A 24,201-nucleotide genomic window follows, 5' to 3' on the forward strand; every position below is an offset into this window, starting at 1 on the left:
ACAAAACTGTATTAATTGTAACACTGGCCAACAGCTCAGACATATTCCTACCTAGTTCTTACATATTAAATGAACCTATTTCTATTAATTTAGGTATTGCCACGAGGCTCTGGCTTACTGGTAATGTTCTGGCATTTTTCTCCTTTGGCAGCTACATGGCTTCTCTTTACTCTGCCTGCTCTCTTTATATCTCTGTTCAGATTTTATACCTGGCTTTACTCAACCAATAAAAGCAACACATATACGGAAGGACATCCCACATAATCTTCCCTTTTCTGTCTAATTAAAAAGGGAGGTTTTAACTTTAACATAGTAAAATTACATATAAAAAACATTGATCAAGCAAGAATTAAAATTAAAATATTCAGTCCATTTACACTTGATAAATTAAGGAAAAATATTCTATCCTGCTTTGTGTGTCTAAAGTTTTATTTCTAGTTTATCTTTTATCATAACTAAGAAAAATTATAATTATAATTATCTGTTTTCAACTCCTCCAAAGACCCCAGAAGGATATAATATGACCTAAGTAAACAGGAAGTGCATTGCAAGCAACTTCTAACACTCTAGAATTGACAGAGTCATCTCACTGCCTGGACAGTCACCCAAAGTTCTTTTGTAATATTGGGGCATCCATCGTCAGCCTATAGGCCCATAATGTCCAGCTGACTTTTCAGTGAAGCGGAAAATTTGAAGATCTGTTATGCCGTGTATTGGCAAAGTTTGTCAGTTGCTTTCTTCTGTGTCCTGCAGAATGTCCGGCAGTTTCTTCTATGAAGCAGGAACTCTGAAGTACCATCTCATCTTTGGAAAGTTCAGCACTTTTCTGTAGGTCCTGCATGTACAGTTCATATAGCATACCATCAAGCTTTCCAGGCAAGAGCAGTTTCTTGCCCAAATAGCTATCCTTGTCACACTGAAGAAAAATTCTATAATGAATTTCTTCCGTGCCCATCAACCTCTCTGAAGTGATTGGTGCTGCCAGAAGCAGACATGTCTCACTGTTGAGAAAAGTCTAGGTTCTTAAAACATTTTAAATGCCATATTCCATAGGTCTTTGAAGTGCTGAAGATTATCTGTCTAACTGAAATATATTTCTGTATATTTAGAAAACCTACCATGGCTACAAGCTTGACTATTATGCATGACTATTAATCAATAATTTCTAATTGTACATTACATTTTTTTTAAAGTACATTTTTTTTATTATCGTTTATTTATTATGTATACAATATTCTTTCTGCATGTGTGCCTGCAGGCCAGAAGAGGGCACCAGACCTCATTACAGATGGTTGTGAGCCACCATGTGGTTGCTGGGAATTGAACTCAGGACCTTTGGAAGAGCAGGCAATGCTCTTAACCACTGAGCCATCTCTCCAGCCCCCTGTACATTACATTTTTAAATGAGCTGTATAAACATAATACCTTAAACAAGAGTAGAAATATACATATAACGAAATTGACTTTAATTTTGTATCAGTTAATCAAAATCCATACTATCATCTCCTCTTATTTTTTTCTTTTTAGAAATTAACTGTGACCATTAATTATTTATAAACAACCTTCTTTAAATGAAAATAAAACATTCATAAACAATCATTTGGGAATTTGGGTGCAGTTTTCTCCAAACTGTTTCCTGTTGTTTGGTGGACAAAGTATTTTTTGAGTTCAGAGACCTTTCTAGGGGTCTTGTTCGATCAAACCACACTAACCTAGAAAGAATCCCCAGGTTCTTATCTTCTGTGGAAACAAAAGCAGAACCTCTTTTCCAAAGTAACATTTCCTTAGACTCAAATGTTGAAGTCAAGATACTTTTAAAATATATATGTTGGTTTGGCCTAGTAGCCCCCGAATCAAATGTTTTCAGCAGTTAACTCATTAACAGTCAAAAAATTCAAAGAAAACACAATAATATACACAATCCAGACTCTTTATGTAGTTTCCATCTTTTGTGGCGTTTTTGTTTTGTTTTGTTTTTACTCTATTTCTTTTATTTTTAAACTTTCGGTTTTTTGAGAAGGGCTTCTCTGTGTAGCCCTGGCTGTCCTGAATCTCACTCTAGACCAGGCTGGCCTTGAACTCACAGAGCTCCACCTGCCTCTGCAACCCAAGTGCTGGGATTAAAGGTGTGTGCCACCACATCATACTACTCTATTTCTTTTTTCTTTTTTTAGAACTTTTTATATCCTTTTTCTTTTCTCTCCCAAGCCTCTCTGTGTGTGTATTGGTTTTTTTTAAATATTGATTTATTATGTATACAATATTCTGTCTGTATGTATGCCTGCAGTCCAGAAGAGGGCACCAGACCTCATTACAGATGGTTGTGAGCCACCATGTGGTTGCTGGGAATTGAACTCAGGACCTTTGGAAGAGCAGGCAATGCTCTTAACCACTGAGCCATCTCTCTAGCCCCCTGTGTATTGGTTTTTAGAGACAGGGTTTCGGGTTTCGCTGTAGTTTTAGTCTGTCCTGGAACTAGCCCTTGTAGACCAGACTGGCCTCAAACTCACAGAGATCCACCTGCCTCTGCTTCCCAAGTGCTGGGACCTGGCCCCATGTATATTTTTAAACACACTGTAAACCACTTAGAGTATCTATTTTGTCTGAATCTGTCTTTTATACCTTTATATTTTTCTTATGTTGAGTCTTTAATCTGTTAAGTGATATGGCTAGGATTAGTGCTGCAGTTTTGGTGACTGGATCTGTCTCATTTCTTGGCTTCCCGAGAGTCCTGCCTCATGCAGGAGGGATTGGTGGGAGCCACGTTTTTTACCACAGCTCAGTGGAGTTTCTAGGTCCATACCACCACCAAGAAACATGCTGATGGCTGGTTATGAACAACATTTGAGTGTTTGGTGGCAGGGCCTCTTAAAAGAGCTACAAGGCATTTGCTGCTCACATTAATTACAACACTGTTTGGCCAACAGCTCAGACATATTCCTAGCTAGCTCTTACATCTTAAATTAACCCATTTCTATTAATCTATGTATCACAATGAGGCTGTGGCTTACCAGTAAGGTTCTAGCGCCTTTCTCCTTTGGCAACTACATTGTGTCTCTTGGCTCTGCCTACTCTTTCTGTATGTCTGTGTTCAGATTTCCTGCCTGGTATTACTTTGCTAAACCATTGGCTGAAACAACTTTATTCAACAACCAATAAAAGCAACACATATACAGAAGGACATTCCACATCAAGAGGCTGCACTAAAATCAGCAAAGAAACGAGCCTTGATGTGGGGCCTGGCTGGAGCCAAGTGCACAGCTCTAAGTGCCGATAGCGTGAAAGCCTACAGAGGGATACAGTCCTGTGGCATAGTGGCAGCTATGTGAAAAGGCTTGTCATATTGTCCACAGTCAGAAAGAAACAGACAGCACCTGCTGGCCATTCTTGTTTTATTGAAATGTTTGTTCAGCTTTTCTATTACTGAGCTGTATGAGTTTTCTGCCTTTTTTTAAAATAGCTATTAACTCTTTTTAAGTAGATACTGTTTGTAAGTCTTTGTCCCAGCATGCAGGCTGCTGCTCTGTGTCACTGATATGTTTTCTTTGCTCTGCAGAAGCTTTTAATTTATATACTTGTCCTTCCCTATGGGAGCTCTAGATATGGCAGCCAATACAGTGTTGGAGCCATGCATGGAAAGAAAGAGAGGAAAAGGTGCCTGTCCAGCACAATTGCCGTCTTCCCAGCAGGTAGTTGTGACCAGGGCTGTTTGAATCTGTGGATATGTGCAGATGCCAACTCTTGTGACTGCGGGCTGTTTGAATCTGGGTGTAGGCAGATGCCATCTCTTGTAGAATGTTGTGGATCAAGTCCTGTTCACTCATTTGGTTTTCTTTTGTGGAATAAATTTATGGTATGATGTTTTATTTTTTTGAGAATATAATAACATTTCTCCATTCCCTTTTCCCCAAACTCTCTCATATATGCCTCCCTGCTCTCCTTCAAATTCATGACCTCTTTTCTCATTGTTATTGTTTGCATATATGTATATATAAGTATATCATATATATTCCTAAATATAACCTGCTCAGTTTGTATAATGCTACCTGCATTTGTTTTTAGGAGCTGACCATTTGACACTAGACAACCAATTATTATTGTGCTTTTTTATGAAAAAAAAAACCCACCTCTCTTACTTCCAGTTTTCCTCAGTTGCCTCTAGTTTTGTGTAGGGTTGAGGCCTTGTGGGATTTTCCCTGTCCAGTTTGGTTTGTCCCTTGGTATTGTCCTTGCTCAGCTCACATTTGGGTAGCCATGTTGGTGAGACTTTGTAAGTGTAGATTCTGACATTACTTGGAGCCACAATCTCACAGCAAAGTCCCCGATTCTCTGGATCTTACGATTCCTCCACCCTCTTCCACAATGTCCCCTCAACCTTAGGTGTAGGAATGTCTTGTAGATTTAACCATTGGGACTGGGCCCCACAACTCTGCATGTTTAGTTATGATTTTCTGTAATGGTCTGTTGTAGATAAATTCTCTTGATGAGGGGTAAAAACTACACTTATCTGTGGGCAAAAGGACAGATGTTTATAAATTTTTGTTAGGGGTTAGGCTGGTGTCATAAATTAGTGGTTGTAGATTCTCCTCCAATAATTACTAGCACTGAGTAGTTAGCTAGGTTTCCAGTACCAGTCATGGTTTTCCTCTTGTGGAGCAGATCTTAGGTCCAAATAGAGTACACATGCCACTGTTGCACCCCTAGGGTTATCATGACATGGGGTTGTTGTTGAGGTTGTCATAGCTGTGTAGGACTTTGGAAGCTTGCATGGTACCTTCTGATGGTGTGATATTCTGAAAGTTTCAGTTATATCTGTGTCTTACACAGTGAGTTGATTTTGGTGTCTGGTGTAAACGAGGGTCCAGTTTCATCCTTTGGTGTGTGGAATCCAGACTTCCTGGGACAATCCCCTGGATGGAAGCTGTTTTTTTTTCTTAGTATGCCTATCTGGTGCTCTTGTCAGCAACTGTGCTGAACTTTCCATTTTGTTCCAATTGTCTAGTTTTTCTTAGTTTCACACTTTTTCCCTTAAAGCACTTTCATTTGTGTTTGGGCGTTCTGCCTGTACGTGTATCTGTGCACTGTAGGCTCCTGTCTTCCCTTGCTCCCTGGGATGCAAATCAAGGACTGTTTTGGCCAACCAGCTAAGCTTTCTGCAAAATTCTGTGCTCTGCTCTGCTAGCCTGGTGAATTAGCCGTAGGGCCTTGTATTACTTTGGAATAGTAATTTCCCAACCTGCCCGGGAGAGCTCACGGCACCAAGGTCCCTCTCACCTGTCTGTCACTGCCTGGCACCTCTCGCCCACCTGCCTGCTGAAAAGTTCTCACATGGCGCCAGTTCCCCCAACCCCCTCTGGCTGGGAGGGATTTCCGTTACTGGGGAAGAATATATTAACCTAGCAAAAGCTAAATAAATTTGACATTCACCTCTTGGCATATGACCTGGACTCTGTGTGTGTGTGTCTTGTGTTTAACCCTAGGCCCTTGCCCAAGCTCGTGGTGGTATGGAGCCGTGGTCCATACCGGGAGGGTGGTGATGCAGACCTCGGGTGATCCCGCAGTGCACCCGTGGGCATGCCTGGTGCCTGAGTTGGTTAGAACAAGACACTAAATTTTTCAGACCTATTGTTACAGATGGTTGTGAGCTATCATGTTGGTACCGGAAATCAATCCTGGGTCCTCTGGGAGAGCAACTAGTGTTCTTAACCACTGAGCCAACTCTCCAGCCACCACTCTCGACCACTGAGTTCTCTTAACAACTCTTTCTTAGGCATAGGGTATGTTGTATGTGCGTGTTTCTCACTATGTTGCTCTGGTTAATCTTAAACATGGGGCTCAAATGACCCTTCTGCCTTAGCCTCATATGCTGGGATGACAGGGACATGAATCATGGCACCCAGCTTGTATTTCAAATCAGGATGGACCATGTGTCCAACTTTCCTCAGAAGTGGTTTGGCTTTTCTAAAAAAAAAAATATTTCTACATGAGTCTTAGGATTGTTCACCTGACTAATGTCACTAAGATTCTACTGCCAGTTGTACTGAATCTATATATTCCTATGGGTAGTGTGGGCATTCTGGTAAGATTTATTTGGATTCACAGTGTGTCCTTCCATTTTCTCTTCCTTTGACCAGTGATTTGTTTTCATTTTTGGACTAGACCAGGCTGGACTGGAACTTATTAAGTCCTGCCACCTCTGCCTCCTGAGTGCTGGGTATACCATTAAGTCTGGCTCAAAAATTTTGGACTTCTAATCAAGAAATTTTTGCTAAAGCATTAAGAATTTATGTTTAAAGAATAAGACACAGCCAAGTGGTGGTGCATGTTTCTAGTTCCAGCACTCAGAAGGCATAGGCAGGCTGTTTTGAGTTCAAGGTCAGTCTAGTCTACAGAGGAGTTCCAAGACAGCCAGGAATACAATTTTCTCAATAAGAAAAAAAGAAACGGGCTGGAGAGATGGCTCAGAGGTTAAGAGCATTGCCTGTTCTTCCAAAGGTCCTGAGTTCAATTCCCGGCAACCACATGGTGGCTCACAACCATCTGTAATGGAGTCTGGTGCCCTCTTCTGGCCACCAGGCATACACACAGACAGAATATTGTATACATAATAAATAAAATAAATATAAAAAAAAAAGAAAAAAAGAAACAAAACAAAACAAAACAGAGTAAAAAACAGTAAAAAAAAAAGATATGTAAGAGTTACAGAAAACAGGACTAGATTTATTGAAAGACATGTAATTGAAATATAATTATGTAAACTTAAATGGCACATGATGATTATATTAAATTAATCTGAATTTTATATTTACATTTTCAGTCCAGAGCATTACATTCATGCAGTGGTAAGAAGCACTGATTTTTTTTTATTTTTTTTATCTTCAAATGTCCATCCTCTTGAGAAATGCAAGAGCACTCAGCTGAAGTTGTTACCTACTGTTTGAATATATGAAACCCTAACAGTTTAAGAAAGCCAAAGCCTAGGAAATTTAAATGTTATTTGTGATATATAAAACATACAAATATATATACGAACATGTATGTATTAGTATTCTATGTGTGTATATTATAGAGTAGTTATATCTGGCTTTTGCCTATCTTTGAAAGTTTCCAACATTCTGAACTGTGGCAGCTCTCTAGGAGTCTGCCAATGTATTAAGGAGCTTCTTCTGCTCGTCTGGGATGTCATTCATAGCATCTTCAGAGTGTGTCCTGTGAGAAACTGTGTCTTCCAAGTCTGGATATTGGCCTGCATCGTCAGGAGGGCCCTGCTCTTCTGGGATGTCAATGATGTCTTCACACAGCTTGGATGCAGCAGTTGCATTCTGGGGAGTAATCGTGTGTCCAAAGCCCTGATACTGGCCCTGGGGTGAGGATGTCTTTGAACCTGGAGAACCTGCATCGCGTGGTGATGGGGAAAGCAGACTTGTGTGTTCAGTATGCTCTGGGTCTTCGGGAAAACATTTTTTTTTGGGATACCCCCGCATTGTTCTCCCTATAAGACAATATAAAATTAATAGCCAAAAGTTACTTTTACTGCTGTAAACAGAATTCTCTAACCACTCCCTTCCCCAAATCTGAAGAGCCTGTACCATGGCACTGCTTTACATATTTTCTCATTTCTTAAATTACTAGAGTAAATGACCTTATCTTACGTATTGGGGTCAGGGTGCCCAAGCAAGAGGACCCGAGATTGATCCTCAGCACAGGTACAAAGCTGGGCATGTTTCTAGTCCCCATGCTAGCTAGGCAGAGATAGGATCCCTGGGGCTCTCTGGTCAGCCATCCTAGCTGAATCTGTCAGCCCCGAACAGCGAGACCCTGTTCCAAAACCCAAGCTGAATATCCTCAGGTTATTCAGGATTAACCTAAAGTTCATCTCTGATCCCACGTGCACATACACAAACCTACCTTCCCAATATACACACTTACACTAACAGAAGTTAAACAGCTGTTACTTACCGACACGTCTTACTTGCTCAGAAATATCATCTCGGATATCTGACACATCCCACATGGCGAGGAAGGAGTCGAAGCACGAGCCTTCCTCTGCCTCTTGCACGTAGGGTTTATAGGAGAACGAGTAATGATGGGCAATCGCCGCAAAGAACATTTCGATGCAGATGATGAAATCCTACAACAGCCACACAAACATCAAACATCTTTGGGCTTCAATCTAATTTTTCAAATTGCTAACTTTTCAAAGTTAGAGTGTCAATAACTTTGAAATATAATCCAGATTACATTACTTTTTCAACATTTTTCCCCACTTCATAACATGACAACCAAGATTTGCATCTCTTGCTTTCCCTCACTCAAGAATTTCTCAAGACATTATACAAGCACTGAAAGGAACCATGCAGACATAAGCAAACCAGGAATAAAATCAGCACCAATCAGTCCCTATGGGCCGTTTCTCTCGGGTTCTCGCTCCTCACTACAAGTAAGCTAACAGTCTTGCCCACTGTTTGCACGTTGGCAGGTTCTGGGCATCACTGCATTAAATAGCTTAAACGGTAAACCCCCTGAGTTCAGAGACAGCCCTACTTACCTGCAGGCCTGTGGCCACAGCTTCAGCACTTTGCCATTCCCACGTGTGCTTTTCTGAAATAACGCCAACCTTAACCAACAAAGCTATAAGCACTGCTTGCCTGGATGTCAAGAAGAGGTAAATGTTAAATCTAAATCATGAAATGACCAGCTGTTTTATGCAATTAGGGGCTTAGGGAGGTGGCTCGGTGGGCAAAGCGCTTGTATAACTGTGAGGAAGGTCCTAAGTGGGAAGCACAGAACCCAAGTAAGGCTGTGAACCAGCGCTCCGGGGAGGGGAGCTGAGAGGTGGGACAGAGTCCGGGGAAGACCGCAGGCCAGCAAGCCTTATGTGTGAACAGTGAACAATTAAGAGACCCCCACCTCAATGCAAGACACGGACACCCAAAGCTCCTCATCTCCACATGCACACATGACACTGGCATGTTCCCACTCACAATAAACACATACATAACATATACACAAAAAGATTAAAATATGCAACCACAGTTAAGGCCTCAGTGTATCCTAGGACTCCAAACTATCCTGCCTTCAGGACATACTCCTAAACAAACTGTGTTTACATTAAATATATGCACCTTGCCTTACAAATGTATTAGCTTCATAAGATGAATTTCATTATGTATTCTCAAAACTTCATCATTTGATTTATATATCTTTTTTGTTTTGAAACCATGTACAAATAATTAGATTCTGAGCTCTAACAGTGTGTTTACATGTGCCTACTAGGACTTTATTTTATTATTTATTTATTTAGATACAGGGTCTTTCTATGCAACCCTGGTTGTTCTAGAACTTGCTATGTTGACCAACCTGGCCTTGAACACAAGAGTTCTGGCCACTTTTGCCTCCCAAATGCTGAGATTAAAGGCACGTGCCATTATACCTGGATAATTACTAGGATCAAAAAAATGACTATTCATTTTCGGCCGTGTATGAGATCGGAGGACAACCCACTGACGTCATTTCTTTCCATCTACCGTGGGCTCTTGGATGGAACTCCCACTGTCAGACTTGGCAATGGCAGCCTCTTTTCCTGCGGACCCATGTCACAGTTCTATTATTCTGTTTTATTCTCCCTCCCTTTATGATTACCGTGGCAGGGTCCCAGAGGGCAGCTGTGTTCTCTACTTCTGTTTTTCCAAGGGTGCTGGGGATCAATCTCAAGTCTTTGGTGTGCACAGCAAGGGCCTTTCCCTGCTGAGCTCTCCTGCCAGCTTACGGGTTATCTGAATTAGAATACTGTTGAGTCCCAGAAGTTTTTCTAGCATAAATTACGTCTGTAGAGGACTGCACAGGATGTGTGCCCTCAGATGCACTCTGGCAGTCCAATTCCATGAATTTTTTTCTCTTTTCCCCTTACTGAACTGCTAAACCGGATAGATTTGTCTATGTAACTCTTATTACCTAGCCTGTTACTAATCTAACACCATGTCTAGGTTTGTTTGTTTGCTTTGTGACACTGAGGACAGACAGTAGGGCCTTGTATACACTATGTAGACACTCAAATGTATCTCCAACCCTACCTTGTATTTTAAAGGACACGCACTGATAAATATTTCCCCGTGCCATTAAATATCTTCTCCTAAACTGATACTGTCTTATTCATGACAATCATAATTTTAAGCAATTTATTTTATTCATTTTGAGACAAGGTCAAACTATGTACCTCTGACTGGCATCACACTTGCTATGTAGACCCTGCTAGCCTTGAACTCATAGAGAACCACCTGCTTCTGCCTCCCCGGGGAGTGCTGGGATTAAAGGGTACACTACTACACCCAGCAGAACTATAATTTTAATGACGGTATCATGATAGTTAGGCTATCTCAAATTATCTTCATCTTTTAAATGTCATAGTGGCCATCTGACTGCTTCTTTGATTGTTTAGATACAAGATCACACACCGTGGCATAGGCTAATCTACAACTTGCTATATAGAGCAGGCTGTCATCCAACTCAATGTGAGATTCTCTTGGTTTACCCTGAGTGTTGGGACTATAGGTATATACTAACACACATGACTAAGCTTATGTTTTAAAAATATTCTTAAAAGCTATTTTTTAATATTTATTTTTGTGTGAGTTTTGCCTGCATATGTGTATATAAGTAGAGTATCTGCAGATACCAGAAGAGGGCATTAGAACCGCCTGGAGCTGAAATTGTGACCACTAACTTTGTTGGTGTTGGGAACTAAACCCAGATTCTCCAAAAGAATAGCAAGGGCTCTTATCTGCTGAGCCATCTTTCCAGCCCTGTTTTTGTAAATCTTACAAAATCTAAACAAATGGGTAAAAAAAAAAATCTCAGGGGCTGGAGTGATGGCTCAGTGGTTAAGAGCACTGGCTGCTCCTCCAGAGGTCCTGAGTTCAATTCCCAGCAACCACATGGTGGCTCACAACCATCTGTAATGAGATCTGTCGCCCTCTTCTGTTCTGCAGGAATACATGGAGGCAGAACGTTGTATACTTAATAAATAAATAAATCTTTAAAAATTTTCTTGTGTGTGTGGATGTGGATGTGTTTTGTGTGTGTGTGTGTGTGTGTGTGTGTGTGAGAGAGAGAGAGAGAGAGAGAGAGAGACTGAGACTGTGCAAGTATGTGCATTGTTCACAGAGGTCAGGAGAGGGCTTCAGGTCCCTTGAACTGGAGTTACATGAGGTCGTGAGTCGCCATACATGGGTGCCAGGGACAAACTACGATCCTCTGGATATGCAGCAAACTCTTAACTGCTGAGCCTCTTTCCAGCCCAAGGATGTCTTCCTGGTTCAGGCTGGCCTTGAACTGGTGGTCCTGTCTCAGTTTCCCAAGGGTTGGGACCACAGGTAGTCACCACTGATTCTGGCATTGTGTTCACATTACTGTAAAAAACTCCCTTAAACAACAGTTTTATTGGCATTTATAAAGAAAGAATATTTAAGAGCATGCAATACTTACCAGAATGAGACAAAGACTACCAGTTTGACACAAAGAAATTTGCCAACAGGTTGTATAGGACTGAGCTCTTCCCTCAGCACTTTGTAAAACAGCAGGAGGCAGTACATGGCAAACTAGAAACAAAAGCAACATTCATCGTTCTGCAGTAGGAAGACAGGGACTGACTATTAAAGCCGAAATCAGAGCCTGCTCTACAGAACATTCCAGGTGGAACTTAAGGCTGATTAGTCAATGTGTTACTGCAGAGGTATATATGTGAAATTTCTCAAGACATATGTAACATTTTTCCTGAACGTGTTTCAAAGTATTCACATACTGTAACTCAAGCAATAAACAAATGACAGGAACAGAAGAAAAGATTTCCTTCAGTCAAAAGAGAAGGGAAACATACCTGTTAAGCTTTTAAACACAATTACAGTCACTTTTATAAAAACTCAATTATTATTATTATTATTAGCTAGTCTCTTGTGTAACATTTACACAACACACACATGGTTTATAAATCAACACATTAAATAAGTACAGTTTCAATAAAATTGTGACCATGAAATCTACATCATACCAATTTCCTTGAGAGCAGTCTGTTAGTTCAGCTGGCCTAACTTCTTAGAATAAATGTTCATGATGTTAGAGTCAGTTCTAATAACCAACCAGGACTTCAACAGCAAGAAGCATCTCTGAAAGCTTACTTTCCCCATTAAAATGATAAGACACTTTATGATTTAAACTACTCCAGGGTAGAAAAGCATCCTTCTTCAGATCCTTGCAGTGGAGTCAGAGACAAGCAAGGTGCGTGTCCTACACTCACGGGCCCTGGGTTCTAGCTCTAGTACTGATAAAAAAACAAAAAAAAAAAACGAAAAATAAATTGAGGGCCTAGCGGTGGTGGCACACACCTTTAATACCAGCACTCAGGAGGCAGAGGCAGGTGGACCTCGGTGAGCTCGAGGCCAGCCTGGTCTACAGACCAAGTTTCACGACAGGCTCCAAAACTATGGAGAAACCCTGTCTCAAAAACTTTAAAGGAACAGCAACAATAAAAACCAAAACCCCCCAAAAAAACCCAAACAAAACTAATTGACTCTCGGCACCAAGCCATTTCTCTGTACATATGAACTGTTACCCTGTTAGGCTGGGATCATAACCAGGGTTATGTATGCTAGGCAAACACTCCATATTTCACCAGTCACAATCCAATGTTCTAACATCTGTCATGAACTAAAATAAAATTTTGTTCCCCAATATTTTTTCAACTAAAAGTAGCTAACTTTTGTGTGTTTTTCTTAAATTTTACTTTTAATATCTATCTAAATACCAATGGGAAGAACAAACTATGCCCACCCAATGAAGAGCATTTCCAGTCCTTTCTTATAATTGGTATTACATCCCAGAAGGCAAAAACACTTCTGACCATTTCTTTAGACTACACTTCCAGAAAAAGGACTACGGGTCATGAAAGCAAACATGAGGGAAATCTCTGGAGACATGTCACATTTATTTCCATTAAAAATTGTTTTGTTTGTTTTGGGTGTTTTGAGACAGGCTTTCTCTATGTAGCACTGGCTGTCCTGGAACTCACTTTGTAGACCAGGCTGGCCTCACAGTCAGATCCGCCTGCCCCTGCCTCCCACCTTCTAGGATTGAAGGCATGCGCTGCCATGCCCCGAACCATTATAAACTTCCAACACTGTGTGTGGGCCACTGTATTTCAGTTACTACACTGTACGAAGCACTACCCAAAGACTCCTTACAGCCCTTAAGTTCCTAGAACAGCACCCATATTTTTTTTTTAAACTTCAGTCTTGGCAGGCAGTGGTGGTGCATGCCTTTAATCCCAGCACTTGGGAGGTGGAGGAAGGCAGATCTCTGTGAGTTGGAGGCCAGCCTGGTCTACAAAGCAAGTTCCAGGACAGCTAGAAGAACCGTTACACAGAGAAAAATCCAAACAAAAAAAAAAATCAGTCTTTATTTTCCTTTAATTCTAAATACAGATCAGACAATTGAGTTCTTTTCTTTCCTTTCCTTTTCTTTCTTTCTTTCTTTTTTCTTTTTAGAGACAGGGTTTCTTTGTGTAGCCCTGGCTGTCTGGGAACTCACTCTGTAGACCCAGCTAGTCTCGAACTCAGAGATTTCCCTTTGTGCTGGGATTAAAGGAGTGTATCACCACCACCTGGTGAATCCTTCCATTTTTATTTAAACTTTATCCTTTTGCACCAATTAGACTTTCCCACTAACTGAATAGGCTGACTGTGCTATGTTCTGCTCATTTAGAAGCACACAATGCTTTTACCACAGCTATGCAGTACAAGGGCAAACAGGGCTGCATGTAATCACCAAATCATTCGTGAACATATTACCGTACTTTTATATACATTAAAGCTGTTTCAAGTTCCATGTACAAATTAAAAGGTAATATTTTTCTCAAGAAAAGTGCCTGATAATACTCAGCAACAGAAACTAACTTAGTATAGCTACGAGGAATGATGATTTACTTACCAGTTGTGACAGGTTATTTAATATAACCAAGTAAGTCCAAGCATTGGAGAAACTAAAGTTCCCTTCATCGTAGACACCAACAATCTCACATATCCTTAAAAATGGCAAAAATCAACGTTATGAATAACCAAGCAAACCCATATCTTAATATGTCTCCTTTAGAGACTTATTTTATGTATATGAATGTTCTACTGCATGCAGCCCTGTGCACAGTGTGTGTGCAGTGCCTTTGGAGGCCAGAAAAGGGTGCTGGCCACGCTGGCCCTAGATTTTACTGAACCTGAGTCCTCTGCAGGAGTACGGGGTGCTCTTAACCCTGAACACACACGTAAGGGATGATGGCAGCACTTCTTAGATTTCTGAGACCATTTACTTCAGCAGTGCTATGGATCATCTCTTGACTCTGGTCACGGACAGAGAAACATTCTTCTAGATGTGTATGATATCATTATTCCTTCTACATTAAAGGAATGACAAACTCAGCGTCATTAAACTAGAGCATCATCACTAACTTCAAAAGACAAGGCCTGATTTTGGAAAGTGTGACGGATAAACATTGATGCCAGCTCACCTTTTCCCTGTAAACTACCTGGCAGACACATATCTGCAGACCCAGACACCCCCACCCCCCGCAAGTAATTTTTAGCCTAAGTACTGGGTCTTGCGCTCATCTGGTTTCTAAGCAGCAAACAAACAAAGCTTAAGCCATAAAGCACTCCAGCTCGAAGGTAGAATAAAGAGCTGACCTAGTTTGTTTCAGCGTGGCTGTCTTTATTTTGTGAACGGCAGAAGACTGAGGTCTAACCAATGAATCATATAAATTAACACTTTGGATATTTTTAGGGAACGTTTCCGAGGTAGTTTGATTATGTTTCATATTTTGACACCAAATGGTTTTTGTCTATGTAGACCAGGCTGGCCTCAAACTCACAGAGAGCTGCTTCCCTCTACCTCCTCAGTGCTGGGATGAAAGGTGACACCAGTAAAAGACTGGTGTAGAAGGTCCTTCTGTTTGCGTGTGGCTTTCATTGGTTAATAAATAAAGAAAATGCCTTGGCCTACTTGATAGGGTGGAACTTAGGTAGGTGGAGAAAACAGAACTGAATGCTGGGAGGAAGAAAGCAGACTCAGAGAGAAGCCATGGATCCTCCACCAGAGATGGACACTGATTAGAATATCTGGTAAGCCACTGCCATGTGGTGATATACAGATTAACGGAGATGGGTTAAACTAATGTGTAAGAGTTAGCCAATAAGGGCTGGAGAGATGGCTCAGAGATCAAGAGCACTGGCTGATCTTCCGGAGGTCCTGAGTTCAATTCCCAGCAACCACATGGTGGCTCACAACCATCTGTAATGAGATCTGGTGCCCTCTTCTGGCCTGCAGACATACAAGGAGGCTAAACACTGTGTACACAATAAATAAATAAATCTTTAAAAAAAAAAAAAGAGTTAGCCAATAAGAAGTTAGAGCTAATGGCTAGGCAGTATTTTAATTAATACAGTTTCTGTGTGGTTATTTCGGGTGTAAGCTAGCCGGGTGGTCGGGACAAACAAGGGGCCCCCACTTCTTGTAACAAAAGACAGTGCTCCTAATAATCTTCTTTTGAGACAGGGTTTCTCTGTGTGGCTGTCCTCAAACTCACTCTGTAGACCAGACTGGCTTGAACTCACTGAGATTCTCCGGCCTCTGCCTTCCAAATGCTGGGATTAAAGGTGTGTGCCACCATCGCCCAGCTCCTGATAACTCTTAACAAGGTAGAAAATAAACCTGTTTGGTTAACCCGAAGGAGATTTTTATTTTTTGTGTTTTACAGTCTGCTCTCAAAAGAATGTAAATCTTGTGACAATTCTTGCTTGTTCACTGTAATAGAATCCAGCTTTTATATATGGATTTACATTATTAATCAATATTGATTTCCTACTTGTTTTTTTCCCATTTAAGAACATAAATTATTTTTTAAGACAGGGCCCAGTCTGACCTTGAACTCTCAATTCTCCCGAATCTACCTTCAAGTGCTAGGATTATTTGACATGAATCACTACACTTGGTTTCTGTGGAATTAAACCCAAGGCTTTGTGCATGCAAAGCAAACACTCTTATTAACTGAGCTTATTCCCTGGCATGTATCAGGAAGATAAAAAACCCAGCTCCAGAAAGGTCACACTTACAACGCCGTCACAGTGGTAATTGGTCTGACCACAGTGTACTGCAATACTCCTAGTTTGCACCGAAAAAGCAGCATTCTGCAAGAGAAGAGAACACCAACAGCTCAATTATTCAGTGGCATCAGAGCATTTTAAAGCCTCCAAATTACAGTCACTCACAAGGTGCAGAACAGAAGGAGTAGAAAGTCCTGGGACCTTGGTCTTTCTGTTTCCCAATCTTGCCATGACATACCTCTAATCAACAGGACCTAATGATCTCATCAACAGTCCAAATAAACCCGATCATCTCAGACATTTTTGCTAGAAGTGACAATGAAAGCTCTAACACATACACACTCCAGGAGAGAAACTGAGGCACAGATCAACTGTGAATATGTACTTGTGTATATGTAAGAATGTGTTCACAGAAAGATTTCCTGGCACAAAGGAACCACCGAGGGTGGCAGCATATTCTCCAGGTTGTGGCCTGGACTGCACAGAGGAAGCGGTGAGCTGAGCACCGGCTTTCCTCGGCCTCCTGACAGCAGGTGCACCGGCCACATGCCTTCCCACCACAATGGACTGGCCCCACAAACTCTGTTCCTTAGTTGCTCGTCAGTCATATTTTTCCCAGCGGCGAGACAATTAGCTGTGTGATCACAGACAAGATCACGGAGGCTCCTATTCCCAGCTGTAAAAGGATGCTGACTAAATGTTTTCTAAGGTTTTCTCCTACAATACACTGATGAACCTTTCTACCTGAGTGATCGCTTGCAACATAAAAAGAAAACAAAACAACAAACAATAAAAACAGCTGACTGATACTTAGAGCCCCCGCGGGGGCTCACTAAAGACAAACACACTTACTCTCCCATAGCCCAGGGTGGACAGCAGCACAGAGGAGGGAGATGCTGTTGCTGATCTTTAGCTTCCAGGTGTAGCATCACGTTGGGGAATCGGATTGTTAGGTAGTTGTTAAGGAATATCATGAAGTTATAAATGACGTAAGCTTCATAGCACTCCCTCCAGGTGTCCACGTAGATGGCGATTTTGGGATATTTCAAAGCTAACCACTATGAGAAAGCAAGACATTAAAGCCCTGTTGTTGACATAACATGAATCCACCCCACTCACAGAAGCTAACTCTAGAGCCCGGAGATTGCGTCCCATGCTTGCTGCAAACCGACATAATCCAGAATGGATTCACTTGGGGAGGAGGCCAGGGAATGCAAGGCTGCATCCCATCATTGAGCTGCATCCCAAGCTCTGTAACACATGCCTTAATGTGCAACAAGCAGCTTCAATACAGCTAACAGAAAAGGTAGTGCTGGGGTAAATAAGGAATATAAAAGAGAAGTTCATTAATTGTATTCTCAAGTTATCTGAAATTAAGGGGAAAATGATCACAGAAAATACTCCTGAAGACATCTGTATGTGCGTGTGTGTCTTTCTTGTTTCTTTATCAGACAGGATCTATGTAACCTGGATATTTTGGAACTCACTAGGTAGACCAGGCTGGCCTCTAACTCACAGAGTTCTACCTGACGTATGGGATTAAAGGTGTGCACCTGGCTAAAGCCATTTTCTTTATAACTAACCACCAGAGTAGTTACATCCTGTGGAAAGTCTTTTGTCCTTTCCGTTTTCTCCTCTTTGGGGCGCGGCGAGGTGACAAATAAAATACTTAATAACGGAAAAGCACGATAGTGATCCTTGAGAATCTGCATCTATGGGTTCAGCCAACCCCGGAGCAGATACACGTAAAACAGCTCCTGACCCCAGGTCTGCACTCTGGAACTCACTATACAGACCAGGCTGGTCTTGAACTCATGAAGGTTCTCTTACCTGCACCCCTATCTCCTCAACCTCCAGGGCTGTCACTATTACTAATTCAAGCATATATTAAAGAGTAGTGGTGAGAGATGCATCCCTGCAATACGCCTACCAATGTCTTTCAGACAATCGTAGGAAAAGAGCTACACATTAAAAATATTTGAAACAGCTTCATTTTTCATTACTTTATCTTCTTTGCCAACATTAAAAAAAAGTGAGCGTAGGCAGTTGCAGTGGTCTAGGCCTTTAATCCCAGCACTAGGGAGACAGACAGGTGCTGTGGGACAGGGGTCTGTACCCTGTCAATTGTATTTTATTAAAGTGCTGATTGGCCAGTAGTCAGGCAGGAAGTGTAGGCAGGACAACGAGAAAGAGAGAATTCTGGGAAGAGATAAGATTCAGTTTGAAGTCCTCACTCAGCTGCAGAGGAAGCAAGATGAGAACGCCTCACTGATATAAGGTACTGAGTTATGTGGCTAACACAGACAAGAATTATGAGCTAATGTAAGATAGAATAATTAGTTAATAAGAAGCCTGAGATAACAGAACAACTAGTTCACAATTAATGTAGAGTTCTGTATGTTTCTTTGGGACTGAACAGCTGTAGGACTGGGGAAGACAGAAACCTCTGTCAAAAGACGTGGTCCTCTGTAAGTTCAGGGTCAACCTGGTCTCCAGAGTGAGTTCCAGGACAGCCAGAAATACAGTGAGACCCTATCTCAAAAATAAAAAGAGAGAGAAGGAGAGAGGAGCCATCTCTCCAGCCCAAGAATCCTTAATGCAATACAATAAAATATATACTTACGCTATCCAAACTGTATATTGGGACCATCCAAAGAATTCTATTGAAAGTAAAACATAAAAATAACATTTAATATCATGTTTATGAATTATGTCAGTCAACACTAGTAGTAGCAAATATATTAAGAGTTGACCTTATAATAGGTTTCTGAAGTTCTGGTTGCGTGTAATGCACTAAGTGCTGCAAAATCCCCCAGAGGGACACAGGGATTGTCAACAGCAGAAAGATACCAGCGATAAACCATGCTTTAGTGTGTATTCCAACCTTGAAAAAAAAAGAACGCATTAGTTTAGATTCTGATATTAAAACTACAAAGATCAATATTTTTATTTCTTAAATTTTCATTTGATTTCTAATCCTGCTTGGTATTTCCAAAATAATTAGTATCATTTTTTTAAAAAAGATTTTACTTTTTAAAAAATCCTATGTATGTATGTGTCTGTGTGTGGGTATGTGCATGTGTGGGCATCTGCTGAGGCCAGAAGAGGGCGCTAGAGTCCTTGGACCTGGAGTTAGGGGGTGTGAGAGCACACACCTTTAGTCTCAAAGACTTGGGATGCTCCAGGAAAACCAAAAGAACTCTCCTCGAACAAAACAAAACAAAACATTCCCATATTATCTCTGCCCACTGCGGTGATGTCTGAGTGAGGCCCAGCACCCTATGTGCCGAGGACTGATGCAGACCAAGTGTCCTCACAGAGTGCTGCTAGGAGGAAAGTTCCATGTCGAGCAGTCACAAACCACACGACAGGAAAAACGAGTCACCACAGCCACCGCTGCAGTCACGTGCCACAGCACGGCGGCCCTGTGGGCACTTCTCTCTGCCTCAGTGTCCTCGTTCACAGAGGGAATCTCCTGTACTTGGAGATTCCTCAGAGGGTTCAATAAAATCATAGTTACAGAATGAATGAGAGCGATCTTGAGGAAATGCTCTAGCTAATACCTCTTACCTTAAACACAAAACAAAGTCTTTGTAATCCCGGTCTTCTCTGCCCATTGTGCTATCATTTCTCAGGGCCCTTCAGAGTCAAATCTTCAAAACTCAAAGATTCTCCGGATTCTAAGTTTCCACCACACATTCCCACTTAAACAATTCTGTTCTGGCTTTAGTCCTTCAACTGCAGTGAAATCACTGAGCTCCCAATGACCTTTCTACTTGTGAAACGTGACAGACAAGGTAGCAACAATGAACACCAGTCAAAATGTTCCCCAAACCCTCCTTCCCGGGCATTCACTTTGTTCTTTGTAATTTCCTGCGAAATACTGGTGCCAGGTCCTTTGCCATTGTTCCTTCTCCGCGTTCCTGATCTAAAGCATTCTTTATCTGCGGACATTGACTGAAGTCTGACCATACCTAGGGGAGTACCTAGGTGTGCTCCCCTTTCAGAGGCTGAAACCTAACCTCTAATGCAAACAGCCATATTTGGGCATAAGGCTGATGGGAAGTGACTTAGGTGAAATGAGGTCATAGTCTCATAGGGCTGGTGAACGTAAAATGAGATGGGCAACAACCTGAGGATTCAGCAAAAGCATGGCCACCTGTGACCTGAGAGCACCCTCCCCAGAGAGCAACCCCTCTGGCCCCCATGATATCTGACTCCAAAATAGTTTTCAGGACTGTGAAAGATAAATTCCTGTTGAAGACACTCAGTTCATAAACATGTGCTTTCACGTGTGTGAGTGCAGGTGTGGGTACAGGTGTGCATGTGTGAGTGCACGTGTGCAGGTCAGAGGACAACTCTGGGAAATCAGCTCTCCTCCCACCTTGTGAGCCAGGGTCTGTCTTGTTTCTGCTGCTGTGCTGCATATGCTAGGCCAGACGGCTGGCAAGCTTCTAGGAAATTATGTGTCTACCTTCCTCTTGCCATGGACATCGTTTATGTTGGCTATGGACTCGGGGTCAGGCTTTCCTGGCTATTGCGTTACCTGCTGAGCCATCTTCACAGTCCAGGTTATGGCATTTTCTTAGGGCAGAGAGAGCAGACAAAACAAGACAAGTAACTGCAGCTGAAGCGGCTCTGAGGTCTAGACTTGCATGTCCAGTGCAGTATGACAGGCTCACCTGCACACCCTCCATTAGACATCCCTATCAGAACTTGAGGGACTTGACTTGGGGAGTTGACAGTTTACACTGCAGATCAGAATTGGTCTGAAAGGTTACAGGCACTTTGAAACTGCAGCTCACAACTAAGAGAAGTCTTAAGCAGAAATGGTACACATTTCACTTACCTTCCTATACTATATTCCAAGGACTACTAAATGAGGAAATTATATTTATACTAAGATTGTTATACCCAAATATGGACAACAAATTTCAAATAACCTAAAAACTTAATATATGAGAAATATTTAATGTCATATTTTAATAGCCTGAACTAGCTATACGGACTATAAGAGAAGCCAATAAAAGTTTAGTGAACAAAAGCACTCTACAAATATGTCTAGACACATTGTTTAACTAAAATATTTTCCACAATCAAAGGGGGGGAGTCATCTACATGGTATGTCAAAACTCTTCCAAAATAAGTAATATACATAATACATATATTATGGATATGTCAGGTATCCAGCTTGCAATGCTTTACTAATGACACAGCAGGACATCAACAAATAATGAAGGGTGGGTCAGAGAGATGGCTCCGCTAAGGTGCTTGCCTCCAACACTGCACTGACCCCTTGCGCTGAGTCCTCACTCAGCACTCAAGAAGGAAAGAGAGAACTAATTCCCCCAACTTGTCTGTCTTTTGACCTCCACAACTGGGCCATCCCATGAATACACCAACAAATACATTTAAGAAAAGAATGGAAAGGAAGGGAGGGAAGGAGGGAAGGAAGGAAGAAAGAAAAAGAAAAGAAAAAGAAATGAATACACAAGGAACTTTAGTAAAACTTTTCCCTTGACTGAGGAGTAACTTCAAGTCCGGGAATGTCACTCAGATGGGAGAATGCTTTCTTGCCTCAAATGCACACAGCCCTGGGTTCCATCCCCAGCATTCAATAATCAGAAGCAATCTGAATGTGCTTGGATGATTATTACTCTAGGCTACAAGGAAAATTCCAAAGAGCATGGTCTACATGAGACTTTATCCCATTAAAGAAAGAAACAAATAAAAGACGTAACTTCAAACGTAAAAACAATTAGCAAGTCAAACTAAGGGAATCCTTTCGTTTCAGGAAGAGCTTCTAAAATCCAGTACGTAGCTTTCAAGGTAGTTTATTTAACCTGGTTAAGACCAACATCTGTACAGCAGATTTGATTTCAAGAAGAATTCTCTGGGCATTGATGGGTATCGGCAAATCATGCTAAGCATCAACATTAACTATTTTGTCCACCCGGTCCCACCACCACTTGTAGGGGCAAAATGAAATCAGATGGGTCTGTATGTTCAAAGACGAAATGTTTTTCAGACCTCAAGCATGAGAGGGCAGACAAAGGGATTCTGCCAGCTAGCGTAGGAAAGGGTAGAGGTGCTGAACTCCCTTACCTTTAGTTTTTGAAGTTCCCAAACACACAAGGGAACCGAGACGAGGATGGAAATTACGTAAATAAGTACGAGCAGGGGTCGGATCCATCGCCTCCAGTTGTTCCGATTACAAGCGCAGGGCATTTTCATTAACAATTTAGTTTTGAACAGCTCAAAAACCGAACCAAACGGAGATTTTGGTGCGTTCTCTTTTTGTTTCTTTTTCTCCTCTGGCTCTCTACAGCGGAAAATTCAGCAGCCGCTGGCACCGCGTCCTCGGGTCGCGCTGTGGTTGCGGCTGCCGCAGCGGCGGCCACTCGGGATGCTCGCAGATGCGGGCTGCATCCTGGCCGGCTAACCGGCATGCACCCGGTCCGCCGCGGCGCAGTCGCCGCTCACCTGGGGGTCGCCTAAAGTCTCGGCTGCACCATTGCCCCGAGGACAGCCGGGGTGACCTCGGGCGTCCCACCTGCAGCTGGAAGCCAGCAGTGACTCCCTCCCCGCTGCTCTGGCAGGCGAGTCTCCGCCCCCGGAAGACCCGGCCCGCGACTTCCTCACTCACGCTTCCGGAACTTCCACAGTAGTAGAACTCATCTTCCAAAGAAATGAGTCCACTTCCGTTTCCGTTCAGATGCTCAACGCCAATGACCGGCGGGGAGCTTCTAGCTAGGCAAACCCTGTCCGGTAACATCAAGCCTTTATGATTGGTCAGCTACAGAGGAAGGGCGTGAGTGTAACCTAGGTTACCGGAGGGCGGGGCGAGGGATGCAGGAGAGGGTAGCAGAGGACTAGTGATTTCCCTGACTTAGTGGAGCATGAGGCGGGTTCCATAAATTGTAGGAATTGAGACCTTTTCAGAAACACCTTCTTCATTCTTTAGACTTTATCCACCTAACAGAAAGCTTTAGTGAACACTGTGGAGCGGAACTTGAGACAGCCTTTTTTTCAGACGGCTCTCCAGTTGTCTTTAGGAGTGGAATTGGGAGCCAGCTGGAAAAAGACAGACTAGGAAACTTTCGCTTAGATTTTAGTCAGTTGCTAGAGTTTGAGCCCTAAGGAGGAATTTGTCTGCATAATTTCTGAACCGAGTAGGAGAGTCATTAAAAAAAAGTTCATTTGGAAGTAACTGCCAATATATTTTCACATTTGGAACTTGTGTTAAAAAGTCCTACTCACTGGCATTCTGACACCGTATTCTATGCACTCAACTTTTAGCTGTATAGGTTTGCAAACAAAACAATAGCAAATGGGATCATAAAGTCTTTCTAAATCAAGGGAACAAGCAAACATCTGTGTCCAATTAGACGCATGAATATGGCCTATAATGTCATTTTCTGAAATCAAGCACTATACTACGTTCTTTACCCATATAATATGAGTTGATCTGCACAGAAGCACCGAGAGACAGGTAGTTTCTACTTCCAGGTGAGAAGTTTCAAGTGACAGATTTGCCCAAACATTTTCTCTGACCTTGGATTCTGCTTGATGTTTAAATACTTGGTTTGTCATCACCCAAAACCAGGGCAATTCTGCCTGTTGGTCACGTGGGCAAAATGATGTGGGCCCAAGTCTCCTGGAGATACAGATGGAATAGTATGTATATTCCTGTCACTCTGTGACCCAGAGCCTGGAGATTGACTTCCACAATCTTTCCCCATTTCTTTTGAGATCTCCATTTTACAACTTCTCCTTAAAGGGGCACTACAACTTTTGTTTGGTTTAAACTAAAATAGTTGGTTAGGGGGAAATTCCTGATCATTAGTGAAAATACCTCACACATTGTTGAAGTTCAGAAAATAAGAGAAAACTCTTGCTCTACAACCAAATGTCCTCACTGTTTACTTCTTGGCCAATGACAGTCCAGGCTGTCTAACACAGGTTGTTTCTGTATGTTAAGTCACACCCATTCTTTGCTGCCTACGGTTGTCTTTCCTGTTCTTTCTCACAGAAAACCATTTTTTAACATAATTTCTGA

The 24,201-nt window shown here is 42.0% G+C and overlaps 1 protein-coding gene across 1 annotated transcript; it reads right to left on the minus strand.

The window, feature by feature from the left end:
- Positions 1 to 6,699: 6,699 nt before the first annotated feature.
- Tmem184c (transmembrane protein 184C) lies at positions 6,700 to 22,729 on the minus strand. Its single transcript, XM_085681585.2, has 10 exons — positions 22,248 to 22,729; positions 18,896 to 19,026; positions 18,766 to 18,802; positions 16,995 to 17,200; positions 16,152 to 16,226; positions 13,981 to 14,074; positions 11,485 to 11,597; positions 8,549 to 8,648; positions 7,960 to 8,131; positions 6,700 to 7,492 (listed from the first exon to the last, which is right to left on the minus strand). The coding sequence occupies exons 1-10, from the start codon at positions 22,374 to 22,376 to the stop codon at positions 7,134 to 7,136; spliced, it is 1,416 nt and encodes a 471-aa protein (XP_085537711.2). The 5' UTR covers positions 22,377 to 22,729; the 3' UTR covers positions 6,700 to 7,133.
- Positions 22,730 to 24,201: the final 1,472 nt, after the last annotated feature.

This window comes from Myodes glareolus, chromosome 22, assembly GCF_982192425.1.
Source record: "Myodes glareolus chromosome 22, mMyoGla1.1, whole genome shotgun sequence".
In the NCBI taxonomy this organism is placed as follows: Eukaryota; Metazoa; Chordata; class Mammalia; order Rodentia; family Cricetidae; genus Myodes; species Myodes glareolus.